This window comes from Psittacula echo, assembly GCF_963264785.1.
Source record: "Psittacula echo genome assembly, chromosome: 7".
Classification (NCBI taxonomy): Eukaryota; Metazoa; Chordata; class Aves; order Psittaciformes; family Psittacidae; genus Psittacula; species Psittacula echo.
This window is the reverse complement of record NC_137740.1, coordinates 22,602,273-22,624,227: the sequence shown is the minus strand read 5'-3', so window position 1 is coordinate 22,624,227 and position 21,955 is coordinate 22,602,273. Positions and strand designations below refer to the sequence as shown.

At 41.4% G+C, this 21,955-nt stretch overlaps 1 protein-coding gene across 1 annotated transcript in view; it reads left to right on the top strand.

Moving 5' to 3' along the window:
• Positions 1-21,955, top strand: part of XPR1 (xenotropic and polytropic retrovirus receptor 1) — a 108,656-nt gene continuing 86,701 nt past the window's right edge. The window contains exons 1-2 of the mRNA XM_080623185.1: positions 1-257; positions 7,462-7,513. Coding sequence (XP_080479311.1) covers positions 189-257; positions 7,462-7,513 — 121 coding nt within the window. The 5' untranslated portion in view covers positions 1-188. The remainder of the gene's footprint in view (positions 258-7,461; positions 7,514-21,955) is intronic.

Below are 21,955 nucleotides of genomic sequence, written 5' to 3'. Positions count from 1 at the left end.
GCGGCGCTGAGGAGGCCCGAGGCGGGCTGAGGAGTGGCGGGGCGGGCGGGCGGGGGCCCATGTGTTGCTGCGGCCCCCCCCCGCCCCCCTCTACCGGCGGCGGCGGCGGCGGCCCCTTAGCAGCCAGGCGCCGCTGAGGCGGCTCCGCGGGCAAAGAGCGAGCGCGGCCCTGGCCCGGCGGCGGCAGGATGAAGTTCGCCGAGCACCTCGCAGCGCACATCACCCCTGAATGGAGGAAGCAGTACATCCAGTATGAGGTATGGCCGCGCCGCCGGCGCCGCTTCTGCCCGCTCCGCTGTGCCGCTCGGCATGGTTTGGATGTCCCCCGTGCCTCCTCGAGGCAGAGCGGTCGGTTCCCGGGAAGTGCCGCCCGTACGGCGTGGGTGTTCTCCAGCACATAGCGGCCGCCAGCCGTGTGGCCGGGGTGCGAGGCAGCTCCTCTGCTCGGCGGCGGTGCCAGGCGGTCAGCAGCTTCCCGCCTGTATGCTCGGCTGGAGGACGGTGCAGAGAGAACGTATTTATCCGCCCTGTGGAGAGGTTCCGGCTCTTGCCGCTCCCCAGAGCTCGGGACCGCGTGAAGGAAAAGCGCTGGGTGGCTGGTTAGTGAATTAATTCGGTGTGGGGCGAAAGTCAGGAGGGATGTGGAGCCGGAGAGACCGCGGTCGGGGGCTGCTCAGCGCACGGGTCCCGGGTGTCTCCGGCGGGCCCGGCCGCAGCCCTCGGCGCAGCCCTCCTGCTGGCAGCGCCGTTTTTCAGCACCACCGCCAGTTCTCCGCGCCGGCAGGCAGAGGAAGGGTGACTTTGAGAGACGGCTCAGCCTCCAACTGCGGCTCCAAGGGCAAGACCCAGGGGCGAGCTGACGGGGCAGCACCCACCGCTTCTTAGCCGGAGGCCAAGCCTTCCTTTCCTGCAGGCGTTGCCCTGCGAAGGGCCACAGTCTTGTCTGGTAATGCTAACAGCTTACCTGAGTGACTCAAAACACGGCAGTAAACCTGGCATCGACTGCCTTTTTGGTTTTTAAATACGGCTAGTGAGGCTTTGCACCTCGCTATTTCGTACTTGCTTTCAGGTGAACCGCGCGAATCGGGACATTTATGAACGCTGTTTACACAAAGTTTTGCTGCCTTAAGCATGAATTATATGCCTAATTCAGCTCTTCAGGTTTTATTGTGCCAACTATGTAAAGGTCACAATGTTTCAGATTTATCATAATGGTGCTTGACTTCAGTTTAACTAGATGAAGCTGAAGGTGGTTATTTGCAGCAAAGCCATTTCCTATTTCAGTGTTAGCAGTAAAAGTGTTTGGTGCTAGTGATGTCGTTCTTTTCCATAAGTAATAATTAAACCTAGACAACAGAGAGGTGATTATAGCAGACCCGTGATCAGCAAAACTTCTTGACTAATTGAGTCAGTTGAAACCATGCAACATTTGTTATCATTTGAAGACCTGTCTTTTCTCTCTAGGACTATAATAGCAATTTATTTCTGATATCCCTATTAATCTGTCTGCATTTGCAAGGAAAATCACATATAACTTACCTTGCTTTGTTGTAATGCTGAACTTGAAAAGTTTATGTCTGCTCTTTTGACTGTTCCTTTGTTTTCCTTTACCTGACTGCAAAGGAACGGATGTTTAAATTAAAACTGCAGCTGGATTTGACTTTAGAACAAAATTGCAATTTCTTTGAATTATGTGGAGAACTAGATGACCAAATAATGCATCAGTCTTTGAGAGGAGGAAAACCATTGTCTTGATAAAGTACCAGCTTAGCTCTGCATCACGTCTCTGATGCATTGTCCGTGCAATAGTTGTCTTCTGTTCCTGGAAATGGAAAACTTGCCTATTTATCTAAGAGAAGGTTTGGTGGTGGATTGGAGGTGAAGGAAAGGAGGAAATAGACGGGCAAAAGATCTGGCTGCATGCTGACCAGGCAGGTGTAGAGGGATGGTAAAGGAAACCCCTGTGAATTATAGAACCTTGATTAATGTGCGAAGAACTCTGCTGCTTATCGATTACTGTTTTCATTTTAGGAGGTTAATTATCAGATGTTTTAACTAGGGCATGATGTCATTCTCCCTTCCCCCATCCCAATACAAAATGAAGGTAGATTTCAGTAAAAACTTCCTTCAAGTTGTTACTCTTTCTAGACTTCAAGTAATCTCCTTGAATAGATAGCTTAATGTCGAGTGAATGAAAGTTTAAAACCCACCCACATTTTTAGTAATAAGTTTCAAACCTCTTTGTTTCCCTTGCTGCAGCTGGCTGAATGTGACTCAACCTCCTGCTCATGCATATTACAATGATGGAATTGCCTGGCATTTATTATTCAATAACTGGTGGTTGTGTGGGTGCTATGTGTAGAATGCTGGCGCTACCCTGGTTTACTTGTTGATTATACTTGATGCAAAAAGCATACAGCCCTCCTTTGCCAAAAAAAAATTGGGGTTGTTGATTAGCAAATGTAAAGGCAATAGCTATTTGTGTGCAGTATTGCTTACAGCATGCATCATAGTAAAATTAAAAAAAAAGTATATTTAATAGCATTACAGTGTTTTTTCATCTGACAGTTTGTATCTTTTTCTTCTTAATTAAAACAGTAACCAAGCACTGTTTCCGAGGGGGATCTTGCTGTGTAGGATTTTAATTCTGAAAAGATTATTCCTGTTTCCAGGGACTTGCTGTGTCAAGTTCAAGATGCTGATAAAAAGACTACAGGATTGCATAGAGGTGGCTTTCTTTAAGTCATTCTGCATCATAAAGCTTACATGAAGTCATCTTATTTTGGTGTTATTTCCACTGGAGAGCAAGTAACTCGGACAGTCAGACAGCCCCAAACTGTAGTAAGACCCAGGTAACCTCTGAGATCCTCACCAAACTGTCTGGTTTGATAGGATGGACAGTGTGGCTGCAAGGAGCTTTGCCTCCCATAAACTGCCAGTTAGACTAGGAGTGAGGTGTAATGTGTTGCTGATAATGTTGTTTTTTGAATACATAAAAACGTAGTTTCACTTTCAGATGGTCTTTAACAATTAACAGTCCTCAGAGTTCTTACCATTAACATAATCTTTCCCTCCAACAATAATCTGTTTAAGTATTATAATTGTGCTAGTAAGGGGTATGGAAGTTGCCTGAGCTCAGGGCAGATACTTGGTCAGTGGAAGTGCTTTAGAGAGAGAGAAATCTACTAATTTTCTTTAAACTGGCAAAAAGGAGGCATATTTTGATAGCTGTGGTTTAGATTCTTTTCTTTCAGCCAAAGCTCAGCAGTAACCATTACTTGTATGCCTGCTTTTTGAGAAAGAGCACTGGGCTTGTAGAAAAGAGGAAAAATGGTGACATATGCTGTTCTATTTCATTCAGCTTTTCACAAAGGCATTTGCCATGGCTGATTCAATGTTAAGATGGAGCTTTACACAAATTTTGATTGACTTGATTTGACTTTCCATTCCAAATTTCCATTCTAAAGATTGTGTGAAAGCGTGCAAATTGTATATCACATTTACTACACAAACTCCATTCCCAACCAGTGGTTTTTGAAACCTAAGACAGTACAAGTGATCAGGAGGGTTTTATATAAGAACTAGTGGCAATAACATAATACATGATCCCAATGTAAAGGAGCATTTCTGCTGTTGAAGTACTGAGTGTCATTATCGGAGTACTCCCTGAATGTGATTGAGTTTAAAACAATGTATTGACAAATGCTTAATTTTTGGAAATGCTTGTTAATTATGTTAAATGCTAAATATGCCAGTTTTAAACAACTTTTGTCCTAATTTCAATGGCTGTCATCAAAAAGCTTCCTATTTGTTAAAAATAATGTTTTAAGTTTCTATACTGGCTATCTTCTCTGTGCAAAGACCGCAGTGGTTTTAAGGGTGTGTGCCTGGCCTGTGAAGTGCAGGCTGCCTCACACATTTACCTGGGCACCCTGCTCCCCCAGCTGCTGTGTCTGCAGTGTGGAGCAGGCATGTTCTCACCATGCAGCTGAGCAGTGACACATGGATGTGCCCTGACCTTGGCAGCAGTGAGATTTGCTCACCTTGTTTTAGGGGATCTGGCAGTGTATCTTCTGTAAAGTCAGTAGCCTTTTCCTAGACAAATTATTGCTGCAGCATGCATTGCTTCTATGCACTTCTTGTCTTAAAACCTTCAGTTTTGGACTATTTATTTACTCTTCGGTTCCTTTGGTGTAAAAACATACAAAACCAAACAAATTCCCGTATTTGTATGTCAGACAATAGAATTCTCTTTTTCACATAGTCAGTACCGAACGAATTCAGATAACTCTCAGATGAATTTCAGTGGATGCTTTTTTGCCTAAGAGCATGCTTCACTGCATTTAATGTGCTTTTTTGGGGGGGTTACTAGTTCTCTGTTTATCCACAAGCCATGCTGCAGATTTCCTTTGCTCTTGTGTCCATCTCTGGACTGCTTTACGGAGAAAGAGGAGAGCATCGTTCCATCTGCTCAGACTTCTAAATGGAAGTGTACGTCTGCATGTCTGGCTGATGGAAACTTGGTGGAGTTCTACAGTTGCCAGATGGCAGTTTTGTTTCAGTTAATCTGGCCTGAATTTGCTTATCTGGATGCAGAAGTCTGATGGTATTTTCAAAGAAAAAGTGCTTTATGCCTTTGAAATTGCAGCATCTGGGAAAGAAGGAGAATCAGAACATCAGTTATTACAGGTGCAAAGTCCATGGGAGAGATGGGTAAAAGGTACAAGCAGGTGACTTTTACTCATTTTTAAGGAGACTCCAGGCTTTAAGTACTTTTGCCTTTGGAGAAGAGAAACAGGTTACTAAGTTTCAGAAATTAATTTCTGAGATGCAGCCTCTATCAGGAAGTAGGAGGGGAAAATGAAACTGATAGCTGAGGTAGCCTGCTTGCCTTTAGAGTCTCTCTTCCAGAAACAGGCTTTCAGTTTTTGGGAGGTAGCCAATTCTGCTCGTCAAACCCTGCTTCATGATAGGCAGTTCACACCCAGGCTTGCCACCTCCTGACACAAATCTGTTGTGCTATTTCACTATTTGTCCTTCTGGGTGTTAGCGGACGAGCTTAGGAGAGCATAAGCAGTTTGAAAGCTACCATTTAAAACAACATTTTGTTTAAGTGCTTTAGGGTTTTTGTCTTTGAATTTGTTCACTCTTAAGGTTTGTCAGGTGCATTTTTAAGTCTGTTTTCTTTCAGCCTTTTTTTTTTGTTGTTGTTGGTATTGTTCTCTGATTTATGCAAGTTTACTGTGAGTCCTAAGTGTATCGCAGCACAATTTAAAATAAGGGAATAATCCTTTTGGTCTGGTTTTAGGGCAGAAAGAGTAAATCTTAAACTTTTGAAGTTGTCAGTGATAGATAACTTCTTGGAACAATAATTTCTAGAATTCTGTATCTAGAGGAATAAGTACTTTAGGTGTGAAGGAATACTGAACCTTTCACTTGCAGGTTATTGGTTTACTCTCATAGGTCAGGTAAGCAGTAACAAAATCTGCTGTCCTGCAGCTGCCAGATTGTAATATATCAGTGTGCATGGGGAGAGGTCTGTGGGGTGACTGACACCTTCAGCTTTCAAGATTGTTTACTGCAGAACCCTCTGTGCTGTGATCTTTTCTTATTTATTTATAATGGCTGATAAAACCAGAGATAGGAATTACAGTGTGAGTTTACTTCTGTGTGGGTTAAGGGATGGCATTCTTGGTACAGTGACTTTCAATTTGCTGTCTCTTCAGGTTTGTTTATCCTATGTTTTGTGGTTGTGGAAAAAGTTACAGGTAGGCAAGGGTGACAAGTGGGATGACAAAGGCAGAAGGATTTTTGACCACTTGGTACATGGAGGCAAATCATGCGCTGCTGACCAGTGAGTGAGTCACGGGAAGGGAAAAGGGACTAAAGTGACTAGTGTTTGAGAGGCATTTTAGAAAAGAACCAAGGGTAGACTAGAGCTGTGCCAATGGAAAGGGGATCATTTAGCAGAGACTCAGTTGAGAAAACAATTATGCAAGTGACCTTTGTTGGGACCTCTGTGGACTCAGGAGTCAGACCTTTGAGAGATGTCCGAGCTGCTGGTGTAGCCTGCCACCTAGGATATCTTGTGATAAACAGATGTGTCCTTTAGACCTTATATTTACTTAACAGGATTGTAACCACCATGTTACAACAGAGCTGAGTTTTCAGCTGCTGAGTTTGTGGGTTTTTTTGCCTTGAGGGTGTTAGGGTATTTGCTGTTTAGGCTCTGATGTTTTGATCTGGGGCATGATGACACAAAAGATGGTAAATGCAGAGATGTAGGATTATAGAAATATAGGATATGTTGGGAAGCAGACAGGAGAGAAACAAACTAAAAAGACCTGAATGACTTCTGCCAGATTTCTGTGGGCTCAGAAGTGAGGGAATAAAATCTAGTTTTTGCAGCAGCTGCATGTGAAGCTCGCTCATGTTCAGTATGTGCATTAAGATGCCTGTCTTTATCAGATAATATAGGGTGAGTGTAAACAAATAACTTTGCAATAGGAGTGGGTCCTTCCTGGTGGCTTCTAATTGCAGAGTTATTTAAAGTTAAAGTTACTTGTTCAGCCATTGATCTGAAATCAGTTTAATTCTTGGTTGCACTTGTGATGTGTGAGAGAGCAAGTCTTTAGTCTGTGACTGGAATAATAGCAGCATCTTAATAACTGTCTGAAAAGAGGCCTTTGGAAAAGGAGCTGTAAGTGATAAGGTTTTTGATGTGGTGCCTCACTCCTGGCTCTGGTAACAGGAGTGCTCAGTATTTAGCTGTATAGGACCACTTTGCCTCCTAGTCTTGCTGCCTGCACTACTCATCTCTTGCAACCAGCAATCTGAGTGTGAGCGAGCGGCTTGTTCGCGGTATCTGGGAGGCAGCTCACCGTGCCTCTAGGACCTGAAGATTTAGTTAATAATTCTGGCTGGTCTTAATGTTGTCATTTACTTTCCACCTCAAGAGAAGGCCATCACCCCTGGTTCCCTAATCTCCTTCGTCATGTTGTCTTCAGCTTTTAGAATGTATCTGTATTTCTGTACTTCTATATAACTGTGATAAGAAATCCCTGGGGCTGTTTTTCCTCCATTTGCCTTGACAAACTCCTTTGTGTCATGCAACAGTTTTTTGTTGTTGTGTGTGTTTGTTTTTTTTTTTAATGTGAAACCTTTAACATCCTATCAACCAGGAAACATTTTTCCAAAGGAAGATGTTGATACAGTTACAATAATTTTTATAGGTTAGTAAGGTATCAGACTTTAGTCAGTAAACATGAACTTGTTTCTTTCCTTAACAAAAGAACATGCGATAGCACTGGCATCACATACCATAGCTTTCTGTGTAAGTCTGGAGGATAAAAGGGCATTAATTGCATTTGTTCTCAAGCAGGCATATCAAAAGAATGTTACTTTTTTGTTTGTTATTTTAAATATTAACTGTATCCTTTGTTCTTTCCCTCTCCCTTGCAGGCTTTGAAAGAGATGCTATATGCAGCTGTGGACCAGGCCCCTTCTATAGAAGGTAAGGAAATTGTAACAGAGAATCATGTTTTTCTTGGCATTGGGCACTGGACACATAGTCCTGCTACTTTCCTGTCCTCACTCCTCCTAAACTGGTAAACTTAATAACAGTGATGGGCAAATGCCTGGCCTTTCACAGCCTGCATGCTATTTTTGTTTGTTAGAACTCTTTGTCCTCTGTCATTAGGACAATAAATGTCTTTGTATAGTTCGGGACTTCAGCAGCTGGATTCCTCCTTCTTATAAGGGCATTCACTGGTGGAAGTACTTTCTTCATCATTTGAGAATAGAGCTTTGTTTTCCTGTGACAGCTAGCCACTTTGGGAGATAATTGTGCTAGAGAGATACTGGTTTCTGGTTTGTTACTGGTGATTTCAACTGTAAGAGTCTCATCCTTTTGTTCTGTGTCCTCCATGAATGCTGTGCTACCTCTCGTACGTAGACATGAGTATATTTTCTTGTTTGCATGTGTTTATTGCCACTGAGTTCTCCAGATTGTTTTACTACATTTGGTTTTAAGCTCACTGCATTTTGAATAGTTTGTTTAGTTAAGTGATGATCTGTGCAAAATTTCTCAATAGAGCCCTTTATCTTTCTTCTTCCTCTCATTGTCTTTGAAGTACTGAATAGTTTTTGCCTTTATGTTGCTTCACTCCCTACTTTCTTGCCCTTTGTGTGATTTTCAAGCTGTTTTTATAACCTCCTTACCTTTATTATTTTCACTTTGATAGTAGTGCAATGTTAATATCAGTAACCTCTTTGGATGGAGCTCTGGGCTTCTTTCTTGAATATTTATAGAGCAGAAGAACAACTGCTGCCTCTAGCATAGTCAGTTGGCTAACATCAGTACTGATAGTCACTATTAATGTTAACTTATTAACTACTTTGTGTTGATTAGAATTGGGAGATGAGGTATGACACTTATAATAATGTGAATTTTTTTTCTTCATTTAACTCTGCATTGTCTTTGATTAGAATTCTAAAACAAAAACTGTAGTTAATAGATTAAGTTGTGTGTGTGTGATGGGACTGTCTGTCTTTATACTCTCTAGAAGTACAGTCTTATCTGAAAACTTCATTGAAGCTATGCTCAGATGAGTATAATCTTTAGGTGTAACCTGACACTTAGTTGCTCTCTTGATTCAGCCTGCTGATTTTGTTAAATCCTTCAACCTTTTCTCTAAAGTACAGGTCCTAGAACTAGATTTCTAAAGATTATGGTCCAAGCATAATCTAAAATATGAGTTATCTTTGAAAAACTGAAGAAAATTTGCCAGAAATACACTGGCAAAAGAGGAAAATCTTGCTTTATTTTTTTTGAGTTGCAAAATTGCTTAAAACCCACCCACAAACCTTTTTCCCCAACAGTACAAAACCAGTTTTCTAGCTAAGAGGAACTCAAGTGTTTTGTGTGGGCCACACTGACTATTAACAAGACACAAAGACAACTTACAAATTTTGTTGAAAATCCAGCATTAGTTTTATGGTAGACTAGAGCAGTTAAAGACTTTTTTTCCTTTTTTTTTTTTTCCTTTTTTTTTTTCCTTTCTTTTTATTTTCCTTTTTTCTTTTCCTTCCTTTCTTCTATCCATCATTTTATTATTGACAATGGGAGCAAATGGTGTCTGTGCTAATAATTTTTTAGTCAAATGTCTGAATGTGACTTACTAGATTTTGCTTGTGGTACCTAGAATTTCAAGGCAGGATTTTTGTTGCTAGGTGTAGAAATCTGAAGTGTTGTAATTCAGCATTTTGCTTTCTTTTTTTCAGTGCTTGTGATATACTGATGTTCTGTAATGTGCTGTGATGTCTGTGTGTAAACGTATTTGGCAAAGGAAGAAAAGGTGAAGAATAAAATGGTACAATATTATAGTTATGCTCCTTTAAATGTGAAAAGAATTTTAACTTGTGCTTCTATCTCTTTTGATGGTTTTAAAACCTCAACAAAAGGAAAGTAATGACTTTACATAAGTAAAAAAATGTTCTATTTATTTTTGGGGGGCTTTGGTCTCTTCCTCTGTACAGTAGAAAATGAAGTAATCCAAATTGTTTTGAACCAATCATATTAAACTGTCTTCCCTGACCACCTCTAAGTAGAGAGCAGCTATACTGATCCCTTACCCTTCTGTTAGTTAAGAGAATGTATGTGCATAGCAGTTGGATTATTTTTAAAGTTTGTTTTCAGTGTGCTGCTTCCCTCTCTTTCTCTCTGCTGAGTCTGTTTTGCTTTTTAATCTCTGGGTCCCTTTCTGAAAATTGTGTGTTGCTTAGGATGGGGCAGGCTGTTTGTGCTAGAGTGGCTGAGCTGTCTGTATGGGCAGGTCTGAGCCAGTGGATTCTTCTGCTGTTGCCTATAGGAGTGCAGAGATGACAGGGAGGATGGATGGCTTTCCATGAGCTGTAGCTTTAAGGAAGGCTTGTACTGGAAATGGATCAAGACCAGGTATTTCTCCATGCTTGTTGCTTACTTCCTTCTTCTTTAAGCCCTTCTGTCCTTGTTTGTAGAAGCCTTAGGCCAGGGTTAGTGTACGACGGCATATAAACTGTGCCCAAAACACAGTTCTAGTCCCTATCAGAGGAGATGGAGGAAGTTCCTTGAACTTCGTGAGGGATGCAGCAGCTATTGTTGGGGGCTGGCTGTTGGCCTGCATGTTTTCATTTTAATATGGATTTTGCAATGGATACTTCTGTGTCAATTTAAGCTTAGCGCAGAAACTACAGGAGTGTGCTACTGAAAACCAGTTTATGAGCCTAATGTAATCTCACTTCAGATTGGTCTAACTAACCCTGCTTTCTAGTTGATCACAGACATGCTGTAGACATGCACAGTTGATTTTGATTTACTTTACACGTATTGTAAAGCTGTTACATTGGACTGTGAAGAAAAGGGAGCTTTGTATACTGAAGCCTAGTTCTTACTCTGCTTGGCTGGATGTTCAGTTCAGGACTTGTGAGTGAGTTTCTTAGACTTCTGTTGCAGGATGCTTATTATGTCAGTTGGTAAAAATTGTATGCATACAGAAATGCTTTGTATTGCTCAGTAGTATGCTGGGAGCATTTTGGAAAGTCTTTAAAATAAAAAGTGCTACCCAGCCAAGGTATGCTGTAAGTAGTAGGCAAGGCAGTTAATAGGCAAACAATCCATCATTAATAGCTTTCACTGGGTTTGTAGTTAGGAATCTCCTGTTTGTGGTTGGGATGTGGATAAACAAAGCTACCTTCAGAATGACTCTTAAACTCTGCAACTGATGGTGCTAGTGCTACTTTAGTGGATAAAGTGTTGCTGGGAAGAGGATTTTGGCTCTAAATTGTGCAATTTTTACTCTGCTCATTGTCTAGTCATATGGTGACTCTTCTCTTTGTGCTGCATTGAATTATACCCATGTCTATCTGACTTTTCCTATTTTCAGGTAATAAACATAGACTGCGATGTTAACCAGAAACCCGGTAGAGATCAGTAAACAAAACCTGTCAAGGCTGTGTGATAGGAGGAGATTGTTTATAGTTGTCCCCTGACACTACTGCAAGGTGCCGTGACTCCCTATGTTTCATGAGAATTACACCAGACTGTATGCATGTCTGTCTTGGCAGTTGCTAGCTGTACACATAGATTTCTTTAATCTATTCAAAAATACAATGTAGACAGCCAGGGGGAAGGGGGAGAGAAATGTAACGACAGTTTTCTGTATGCCAGTGTTATTCCTCCAGATGTTCATAATGTTTTTACATGGCTTTCCCCTGGTGAAACTTGCACCATCTTTCCACCTGAGTAACATCTGTGCCAAATTAGTGTTTAGTCTGTTAATTCAGTCTCATACACATCAGTGGAAAAAGTGTCAAATAATGGTTGATTCCCAGCTGTATGGTGGGACTTGAATTTCTGAAGAATTCTTTGATGTGTGTTTGCTTTGTTAGCTGTTTGTTATGTGCTGCTTTGTGTGACCAGAGCAATCTGGATGAGCTGATGCTGCCATGATGTTATTCTCAGCTTCTGAGTCTTCATGGCATGGCAGAAAGGCCTGCATGCAAGCATGTCAGGTCAGTGTGGGCAGGCACCGTTCCTTGACTCTGAACTACCTTTAGAAAGAATTTATGACAATTTAAACCCAGCAAGTGCTTGTTTTCTCCAAGGTAGAATGTGCAGTATTGCAAAAGCATAAAATACGGACCTCACCGTAAGCATGTTGATTTTTTTTTTTTGCATTCGTTGTTGCTTCTTCTGCTTCCTGTCCCATTTGTCACCTAAGTAAAACAGGTTACTGGACCACTGTTGCTTGGAGTCCTCCCGATTATTCCACTTGGTGAGCAGATGTGTCGGTACCTCCCCAAGCTCCTTACAATGCAGCTCTTCTCAGCTGCAATGGAGATGAAAGTGTAGCTGTAAATTATTCATTCTGATTATCTGCTTGAATGGGCAGGGTCCACTCTAAATATTATTTACTAGAGTTATTTGTCTTTCATATACTGAAATTTAACCTCCCTTTAATACTTACGTAAACGTTGTTTCAATATCAGATGGTACAAGAGTGTTCTTTTGTATCCTCTTATGATGGAGATTACCTATTCCGCTTAACCCCAATCCTGAATTCCAGTGGCATCTTTTGAATGAAGATCACTGCTGGTTGAAGGGCTGTGTGGGGCTGGAATGGCGTGACAATGTAGGAGTGGAGAGTACTGGTGCTTTAAGGTAGAACTCAAACCCCAAATTAATAGGTGATGTTTAAGTAACATTTGATTGGTAGGGGACAAGCTTTAGTGGTAATGGAGATCTGCTGCTGGTACTTGTGAACAAATGACCATATGGATTAATTGCGCTAGATTAGAAAAGCAAGAGGTGCAGTTTGGGACATAGTGAGAATGCCAGTACTGGTATTGTGTGGTTACACCCTTGTTTCTGCTTTCATTTGCAGTGCACTTACCGTGTTAACTGACAGCTACAAATCTTTAGTTTGGATTTATTTCTGTTTCTAAACAAATAAAATAGTCTTATTTAGGGTGATAAGTAATCTTGGTGAGTAAGGAGGGTGTGGGAAATCACATTCTTTTTTTCCAAAGGCAGTTATGAGGCTGACAGTTTTTGTTTGTTATATGCAGACATCCTTTATAGCGTTGATCAAAGGCTTATGGCTTGTCTGTATATATACAGATGTCCTCCTTTATTTCAAAATAAACATTTATTTCCAACTGTATAAGCTTCCTTTGTAGTGGGTTGAGGTTTTGTTTATATGGAAATGTATAAGGCTTAAGGGAGTCTTCAAGAGAACTGCTTCACATCAACTACTGTGAAGCAGTCACAAGCAGATTAATGCTTTGTCTTCATTTCATTATGTTGTTGTACACCTATAAAAGACATGGGGATCATCAGCGTCCTTCTGAAGCATGCCTGTGACTGAAGGCTGGTGTCCTGCACTGTAGATGCTGGTCCTTGAATTGGAACAGTTTGTAATTCAGCCTGGAGGCCTCAGTATCTACAGCTAATCTGTAAACTTGGGGGAAAAAAAAAAAAAAAGAGTAAAAATCCCATGACAGTCCTCAGTTGGAGACCTGATGCCAGGAATAAAGATCAGGTTAGGTGCAGAGCTAGAGTGATTGAGAGTAACTTACTCATAGTGCAGACAGGTGGTCATACAAGTTTTGATTTTTATCACTGTTGTGTAGACCATAAGTTCTGAAGTTGTGCCATAAGAGTACATTCAGAGCTGTCTCGGCAGCAGGGAGCAGCCCTTGCTGCTGTCACTAGGGACTGGTGTGCTCAGGGTCCTGGCCCACATGCAGGTGCTGGTTCCGGTGGGCTGCAAGTTTGTATTTTTGTACCTGGCTGCAAACCATTTCAGTTCTTAGAAACCACTTGCTCCAGGAAGTCCGTGGGAGAGTACCCCTGGTGCAGATGGGAGCTTCCCTGGGGCTCTCTGGGCTGGTGTGGGACCATGCAGGGTAACAAAGAAGGTTTTGGTGGGAAGGAGTTTAGCAGGTTGATCATGTAGATTACTATTTCTTTCTGAAGGAAACTTGTGATTGCGGTTGGTTGAAACACTGGACTTGTTCACATTTTCCATTTACCCCATGGGCAGATCCTTGACTGATACATCACTTCATCCATGTGCACAAGCCAGAAAGCTTGTGTTGTTACTGAGCAAGCTTTTTTTCCTTTTCCTCTGTCTTCTGAAGTGTTCTGGGTGACTTCCTCAGCAGTTCAAACAGCTTTGAGGCATTCGCATTAGGTGAAGAACTTGAGTCCTAAGTGCACCATAGAGTATAGGTTCAAGGCTTAGGAACGGGTAGTTAATTGTTTTGCAGTTTTGTTCTGTATCCTTTTTTTTTTTTTTTTCTTTTTTTTTTTTTTGTTCTTAAGCATCCTTTGGTATTGTGTACTAAGAGGTGTTAAACCCAGGATAGTCAAAGAGCTGTCTGTAGCTCAGGAGGTAATAGAGAAAGCTGGGCCTGGTAGCCAAGGCTGGCCCATATGAAAGGGCTGCACCTAAAGGGAGTTTTCTTTTGCAAGTCTGCAAGCTGCTTATTGGTTCACCTGCAGATGGGCTGTAGATGATTCTTTAATGATGTATGTGGGGTAACAGCAACATCAGAAATGCTCAACTGTACCTTTTTTGTCTTTTTCCTTCCTGCATTTGCTTTCCAGTAATTTAAAAATGGCAGTCTGCTACCTTTTTAGTGGTTAGAGGAATTAACAGTGCTTGTAATTTAACTGGTGTGTGCCAGGTTTCATGTTAATGGTCAAAACTTGAGGATTAGAAGAGATTCATAAAGCTTGGAAGATTGACAGACAGCTGTGCTTTCAATGAAGCACTCCTGAGACAACAGTGAAACATCAAACAGCATTTTGGCTGTAGACATGAAGCAGTGCACATGTAAATACAAAAGGCCAGTATTTATTGCTTTGTTTCAAAAAAAGACTGCACTAGACATCTTAACAGCAAGATTTAGTGTGCGTGTAGGAGGCAGCCTCTGGGTTTCTAGTTATCCTTTGGAGCTGTACTTGAAATAGGTGATTTGAATTATTAGACAATTAAGATTTTGGATGAGACTATAGCTACTTGGTGAATAATGCAATATGAATTAAATTTGATTGGTTTCTCTTCTGTCTTTAAAAATGCATGCTGTAGGCAAGGGAATGAGCAGAATATCGCTGGAAGGAAATCTGATTCTTCTACATCACAGCTGCTTGTAAGATGCCTTGGAAAAATGGCCAACCCACCAATACCCCATCCTGACTTCTCTGTGTGATGCAGTGGAGGAGCAAAGGCTGTCCCTGGGCACCCTAGAGTAGTCCTTTCAGTTGTGCTACCTTAATCTGCTGTAAGGCCACACCATGCTGTGGTTACCACAATAATGGTCTCTGAACATGAGAAAGTCTGTCTCTTTCATTAAATAATTTTAAAATTAGCAAGGATGTGGTAAGAAGTCAACCCACTTTTGAATGTGTTTCCTTTTCCTGATTCCTGAAGTAAAAATGAAGGCTAGCTTTGTGTTCATCTGTTGGTTTGGTTTTTTATACAGTGTATCTTGCAGCTTGCAGCTTGACCCCTTTCTAGTAAAAGTAGATAACGAATTCGTCTTAAAATGTAATCATGCTTTTTGTAAATACATTAACTTTAGTTACAGTGTAAAACTGCAGAATTACAGCATCTTAGTTTTACAACTCCACAGTCAAAAAAGGAGGTTAAATATTTATATTTTATTCCATTTATTATATGGCCATTTAGTTAATATATTCTAGATTGTTTTATGCTACTTTTATTGAGTTTAGTAACCTTTTTTCCTTGAACTAGTACAGCCTAAATGTAGAAGTCCAATCCTATGGTTCTATTTCTCTGAGCAGCTTCAAGAAAATTGCAGAAAGGTGTATATATAAAGGATATTCTACTAATATGTCATATGACAAGAGTACCTATAGCTCTTGAGTTGTAAGGTAGTAGCACTTTGACAGTTGTGTATATTCAGCTAAAAATCACAAAGAAAAATGCAAGACAGTACATAAATCTAATTTTAAAAATAATTACTGCTCTGTCGAGGAAGGTGACTGGTTATTGCAGCAGGCACAGAGTACCACTGGAATGGTGCAAAGCCTGCAGGCCAGCACACCCCATTCTGTCTGCTTGCGGGCACTGGCCCTTGTGTTGTGCACTCAGCAGCTCAACTTCCCCTCTGCAGAGGGGGAAGCCTTGTTTGTCTCCTAGGAATGGAAAACCAATTTCTACTTCCTGATGAGAAGCTGACAAGCTATTTGACTTAAGAAGAGAGTCAGGCAATGTGATTGGTAGGAGGGGAATTGCATGCCATAACATACCAATATAAATGCAATTTATTTTGCATGTGCCATATAGCTCCAAGCACATGTTTAGAGTGTGTGAGAATTCTTTGCATGCTGAAATATGAGCTCTAAATAGCAAAAAGAGGCAAATTTAGCATCCAGACTGTTTATAGTCTTGGTTTTATTTTTACTGTAGTCGCTTAGCATGCTTTTATAAATGTTCCTAATGTGTTTGTGAGGCAAAGTGCAGAGAAGCTGAAAAGATCAGTGTGAGCTGTTAATTCGGGATCTATCTTGTCCCACGGCTGCTGACTTGTTCTGACATTTGGCCAAGGCTGTTATTGTGGTAGCGCCTTTGGTGGTGTCCTGTCCCGAACAGCTCTGTGGAACTCCTCTCTTCTGAGATGGAGCAGTTCAGTATCATTGGGCCTGCCTAGTGGTCAGTCCTGTAGTATATTAGCTATATGGAAAAATTGGCATCATTGGTCTAAACCGCTACTCTTTGTTCTCCTTGTTTCCTGTTCTAGCTAATTGATCATTTATAGGAGTTCAGTGTGAATAACTTTGTATTTTTAATCCTGTGTGTTAGGTTATCAGCAGCATTTACAGTGTGGTTGTTAATCTGTGAGCCCAGGTATGCTTTTTAAAGGCAGGTCCCTTAAGAGCATAGCTGTAGGAGTGAGTCACAGACAATGCAGTAAAATGGGGTAATAATGAGCAGGATTGGCTAATGTACTTACAAGGTAACTTCTGTAAATAGGTTAATGGAATTCGGCTTGTACTTCAGTGTTTTGGTATGGCATTGTCTTCTATAATCAGACATAGCAATTAGAAAGGAAGGAAATAAATAATCTGAAAGCCTGATTAGGCATTCTATGTTACTTCATAGTCCTTTGTATATGCTAAATGGTCCTTGAGCTCTGCTCAAGTCAAGCCAATAAGGCTTGTTTATGAAAACTTCATGTTTCGCTGGGTAAGTCAGTAAAATATGGATTGCGAATGAAATTTTGAGCAGTTGGAGGCAGAAAGGTTAAAGACAGGATGTCAAGCTTGTAGGGTTTGCCACACTTCATGAGGCCTATCTGCTGTAATGACACTGTCTGTAAGGTAACTGCTGGTTTTGGTGAGCACTTCAGATTCTGCAAAAATACCCCATATTAGGTGTGAGTTTTGGCATCATCAGCAATGGGGAGCCTGCCACAGCTTTGATACTGTTCTCTTCAGCAGATGTCATCTTCATGGTGAAGCCTCAGAAAGTGACAGACCAGGAGGGACAATGAAGTGAAAAGGTGAAGAGATTCATCTGTGTGCAAACAATCTGCCAGGAGTGGGTCAGGGCCTGGCCCCAAGCTTATGGAGGGACTGCAGTGTGCAGTGAAGCTTGCCAGGCTGCTTTTGGTTCCTGGCTTATGTTTCTGTGTACATGTGGACAGTATTCTTCCCCAGCTGGTGTCTTTGGCTCTGGTGTTAGCTGTACCCATGTCTTCTTACAGTGGAAGATTATTTTGCTACTGCTCTAGTCTCTGAGGCTCTAAAGGTACTGACAGAAAAGCTTTCAAATCTGCCCCTTTAGTTTTAAAAATCAAAATGCAGCTCAGCTGGAATTGGTCTGTACCAATTTCCCATTCAGTTTCTTCTGCTTTCAGCCAGCTCCTATTGATTCAATTCCAGCTTTTGTTCTCAGCTGATTGAGCTGGGTTGATGTGGCTGTATGCTAATGCAGTGTTCTAGATGGAGCAGATGTGCACCCGCTCGCTTTCTGGCTGAGGAGGAATTCAGTGTTGGAAGGTGCATGATCTGGGTTTGGACTTGCCTAAGCACAAATCCAAGTAATGAATTAGTCATCAGGCACTGATTTCATTTCCCTGGGGTCATGGAGAAGGAGGCTGGTAAGCCCAGCTGTCAGTCAGGAATTGCTGATGCAGGAACTCTCACCAGCTAAGAAGGTTCTCCCCACCCCTGATAATATAGTAAGGCTAGGTAGCCAAATCCTTTAGTTTGGTATTTCAGAAGCAACACGAGTGCTTTGCAGCATGTGCTTAAAGTCTTTGTCCTCTTTACGTAACTTAAATAAAAATATTAACTGGCTGCTTTGAAACCAAAGGCAGCAGACCTTAATTGTAGCAACTCTGTAGTCTTCTACATGAGGCAATTTTACTGAATCCTATTTATGCGTTAAGGAGGGTATGCCTGAGGGGTTTGCCCTCTTCCATCCGTTTCAGGAGTGATTTCATGGTTACTGAGGTATACTGGTGATAATGGGATGAGTTTGGGATTTTTCTGCTCCACCACCACCTTACGACCTTGGCTACCATTCTCAGTTTGTTTTGTTTTTTTCCTCTCTTGTTAGTGTTCAGCTGCAGCACATAGCTCAAGGTGGCTTGGTCTCATGTATGATAATAATTTTCTGAGATATTTTTAAGCATTATCTATCAAATAATGAAGATGAATTATGGCATTGTGTGCTGTTTTGTACAGGACTAGCTGAACATCTTGTTTGAGATTTTCACTCATGCAGTGTTTTACTCTTTAGAGTAAGTAGAAAAGGCTGGTGTAAGCATTCTTTTCCTGCCTTACGAATTTTCCTATTACAACTTCTACATATGCTGATCCCTTGAAGAGTTGTCATTATGGCTCCTAGCCAGCCTGTCAATTTTTTCAGTTACCTTTGCTGGACAAACACCATGTGCAGTAGCAGATAAATGAGTGATTCTCTGCTGTAGTGAGAGGAAGTGATGTAAGAACCTCGAGATTATGGTTAATACTGTGAGCTTTTGAATGATATATTTATTTTAAAAATACTGAATAACAATGCTAAATCTTTCCAAGTATTAGCTTTAGTTTGCCTGAACTTTCTGGTATTGGAAGGGCTTGATTTTTATCAACTGCTATACTGAATTGTTCTGGAAGTGCAAAAATTAAAATATTGCAGGGGGATTTATTATGAATATTGCGATAAGCTGGCATTATAGAATCATAGAATCATAGAATAGTTAGGGTTGGAAAGGACCTTAAGATCATCTAGTTCCAACTCCCCTGCCATGGGCAGGGACACCCCACACTAAACCATGCCACCCAAGGCCTCATCCAACCTGGCCTTGAACACCGCCAAGGATGGAGCATTCACAACCTCCCTGGGCAACCCATTCCAGTGCCTCACCACCCTCACAGTAAAGAATTTCTTCCTTAGATCCAATCTAAACTTCCCTGTTTAAGTTTGAACCCATTACCCCTTGTCCTGTCACTACAGTCCCTGATGAATAGTCCCTCCCCAGCATCCTTGTAGGCCCCCCTCAGATACTGGAAGGCTGCTATGAGGTCTCCACGCAGCCTTCTCTTCTCCACGCTGAACAGCCCCAACTTTCTCAGCCTATCTTCATACGGGAGGTGCTCCAGTCCCCTGATCATCCTCATGGCCCTCCTCTGGACTTGTTCCAACAGTTCCATGTCCTTTTTATGTTGAGGACACCAGAACTGCACACAATACTGCAAGTGAGTCTCACGAGAGCAGAGCAGAGGGGCAGGATCACCTCCTTTGACCTGCTGGTCACTCTCCTCTTGATGCAGCCCAGGATATGGTTGGCTTTCTGGGCTGCGAGTGTACACTGCGAGCTCATGTTCATTTTTTCATCGACCAACACCCCCAAGTCCTTCTCTGCAGGGCTGTTCTGAATCTCTTCTCTGCCCAACCTGTAGCTGTGCCTGGGATTGCTCCGACCCAGGTGTAGGACCTTGCACTTGTCATGGTTAAACTTCATAAGGTTGGCATCAGCCCACCTCACAAGTGTGTCGAGGTCCCTCTGGATGGCATCCCTTCCCTCCGGCGTATCAACCGAACCACAAAGCTTGGTGTCATCGGCAAACTTGCTGAGGGCGCACTCAATCCCACTGTCCCTGTCACCGACAAAGATGTTGAACAAGACTGGTCCCAACACTGATCCCTGAGGGACACCAGTCATTACTGGTCTCCAGCCGGACATTGAGTCATTGACCACAACTCTTTGCGGGTGGCCATCCAGCCAGTTCTTTATCCACTGAGTGGTCCACCCATCACATTGATGTCTCTCTAATTTAGAGACAAGGATGTTGTGTGGGACAGTGTTGAAGGCTTTGCACAAGTCCAGGTAGATGACGTCAACTGCTCTGCCCCTGTCCATCAGTTCTCCATTAATATGAAACTGCACTTTATACTTACATGCTTTTCTTTGAATATTTTGCAGTTACTGATTATGTTGGAGCTTGAAAACAGTCTTTTTGTCAAAGTGTAGGCTGGAGAATGGAAGTGTTCAGTTTCCAGTACTGTAATGTTGTATGAACTCTATACCAATTACAAGAGATCCCACTTGAAATATTCTATGTTGAAAATAAAAAGAATTTTAGTGTTAAATATCACAACTTCATTGAGTTCTCTTACAAATAAATACCCACCAGATCTTAGTCTTCATATGATTCTACTATTGTGAGATTATTTTAAACAGAGGAAGTAAACCCCAAACTTCTCAGAGTCTTAACTGATGTCAGTACAAGTTTTCATGTTTTGGGAGTAACTTGTAACTGTAACCCAAAGAAGTGGTATTATTTCAGTTATTTTTTTTTGCAGATGACAACTTCTGGCTGTAGTGGAATGGAGAAAACTGCCACTATGAGTTCACTTCCCATTCTTGTATTTACTCTTTTTCCAGCCGTTTGGTTAGGCTAAGCTGATATGCCTTGGACTGCTTAAGACCTGGTATTTTGTCATTCTTTGCTTTTCAATTGTAAGCTTATTTATAGAAATTATCAAAAATGAGGAAGTACTTGAAGTGCTATGCTTATTTGCTTGTATTGTGTTGTCTATGGTTGAAGTTGTCAACTTCTCTGTTTAAGATGTTTGAGTCTTATTTGTGGATTCAGATTTGCTTTTTGTTTTCGTTTGGTCACACTATTCTGTTTTTAATCTTTCAAGACCTACATTGATGAGTTTGTTTTAATACTGAGTCCTGTTTCTGATCTGTTAAGTTAGAATTCTGTTCTGCTGTGTTGGAAGTGAGTGCAGCTGCTTTGCACTTGCAGCTTCTGGAGTACGCAGCACTTTCGGTTTTGCATAACATTGTGCTGATGTTTGTTGGACTTAATTTATCTAGGTCTTCAGTTTTCCATGTTGGAGGGTGAGGAGATTGTTTGAATGGAAAACAAAGGCTCAAATGGCTATTTGAAACATAAACAAAGCAGAGAGCATGCCATCCAGAAGTGCATTTGCTGATTTTTGTCCAGTGCCTCTCTTGTACACCATGCTTGGTGGAATTATTTGTTGATGGAAGGTTCATAGTTCAGTTGCAAAGACTGTGGCTGCTTCTGAGAACAGGCGGAAAAGAGGAAGTAGTGTTCGCTCTCTGGTTTCATATTTGTGATGCACCATATTTTTCTACCAACCTTAAATTAATCTTCTGTGCTTTTCTTCAGTGTGTGGTCAGATCCTAATAAAAAGTATCCAGTTTAATAAGCTTCTGTACGTACATTTATTTACAAATATTCTTGATCTTTAAGGAATCCAGTTCTGTTACTTGCTGCTTGGTGCTCACTTTCAGGCTGCAAGATGACTAACTGCAGAATTTGACGGCTCTGTGCATCTGTCTGTTTAAAACAAGCAGTTTTGTAGCTGATCAAAGCAGGAGGATTATGCTGCTGCTGTGGAACTAAACTGGCGAAGTGGGAGAAATGGCAGTTCTGAAGCAGGCCTACCTGAACTGACGGGCTCTTTGGTGTCAGCAGGATAATGTGGATAATTTGCTGTTTGTTTTTTGGTTTAAGTTTAGTATTTTTTGAGATGTTGATCATTCTGTTGGAATATTTATTCTTACATTTCAAAGCCTAAGCAACTGGGTTATTTTAACAGAAATCTGTATTGCATATAGCTCCATATGCAGTGTAAAGTTTGTCTTTACCTAGCTGTAAGCAGTATAAGGCATCCTCTGTAGATTTGGCTTTTCAAATGCTATTCTTATGTAGAAAATAGGGATTTTGTTTTGCACACATGTATTCATACTCTGAATGTAAAACCTGGAGAGTTATGTCTGTTTTATTAAACAGTGTATTTATCCCAGAAATGGAGAAGTATATGAAACTAGTGACATGTTATGGATTACATGTACGGATTACAGTTGCCTTCTGTGCTACAGGTAGGCAGTTGGGTTC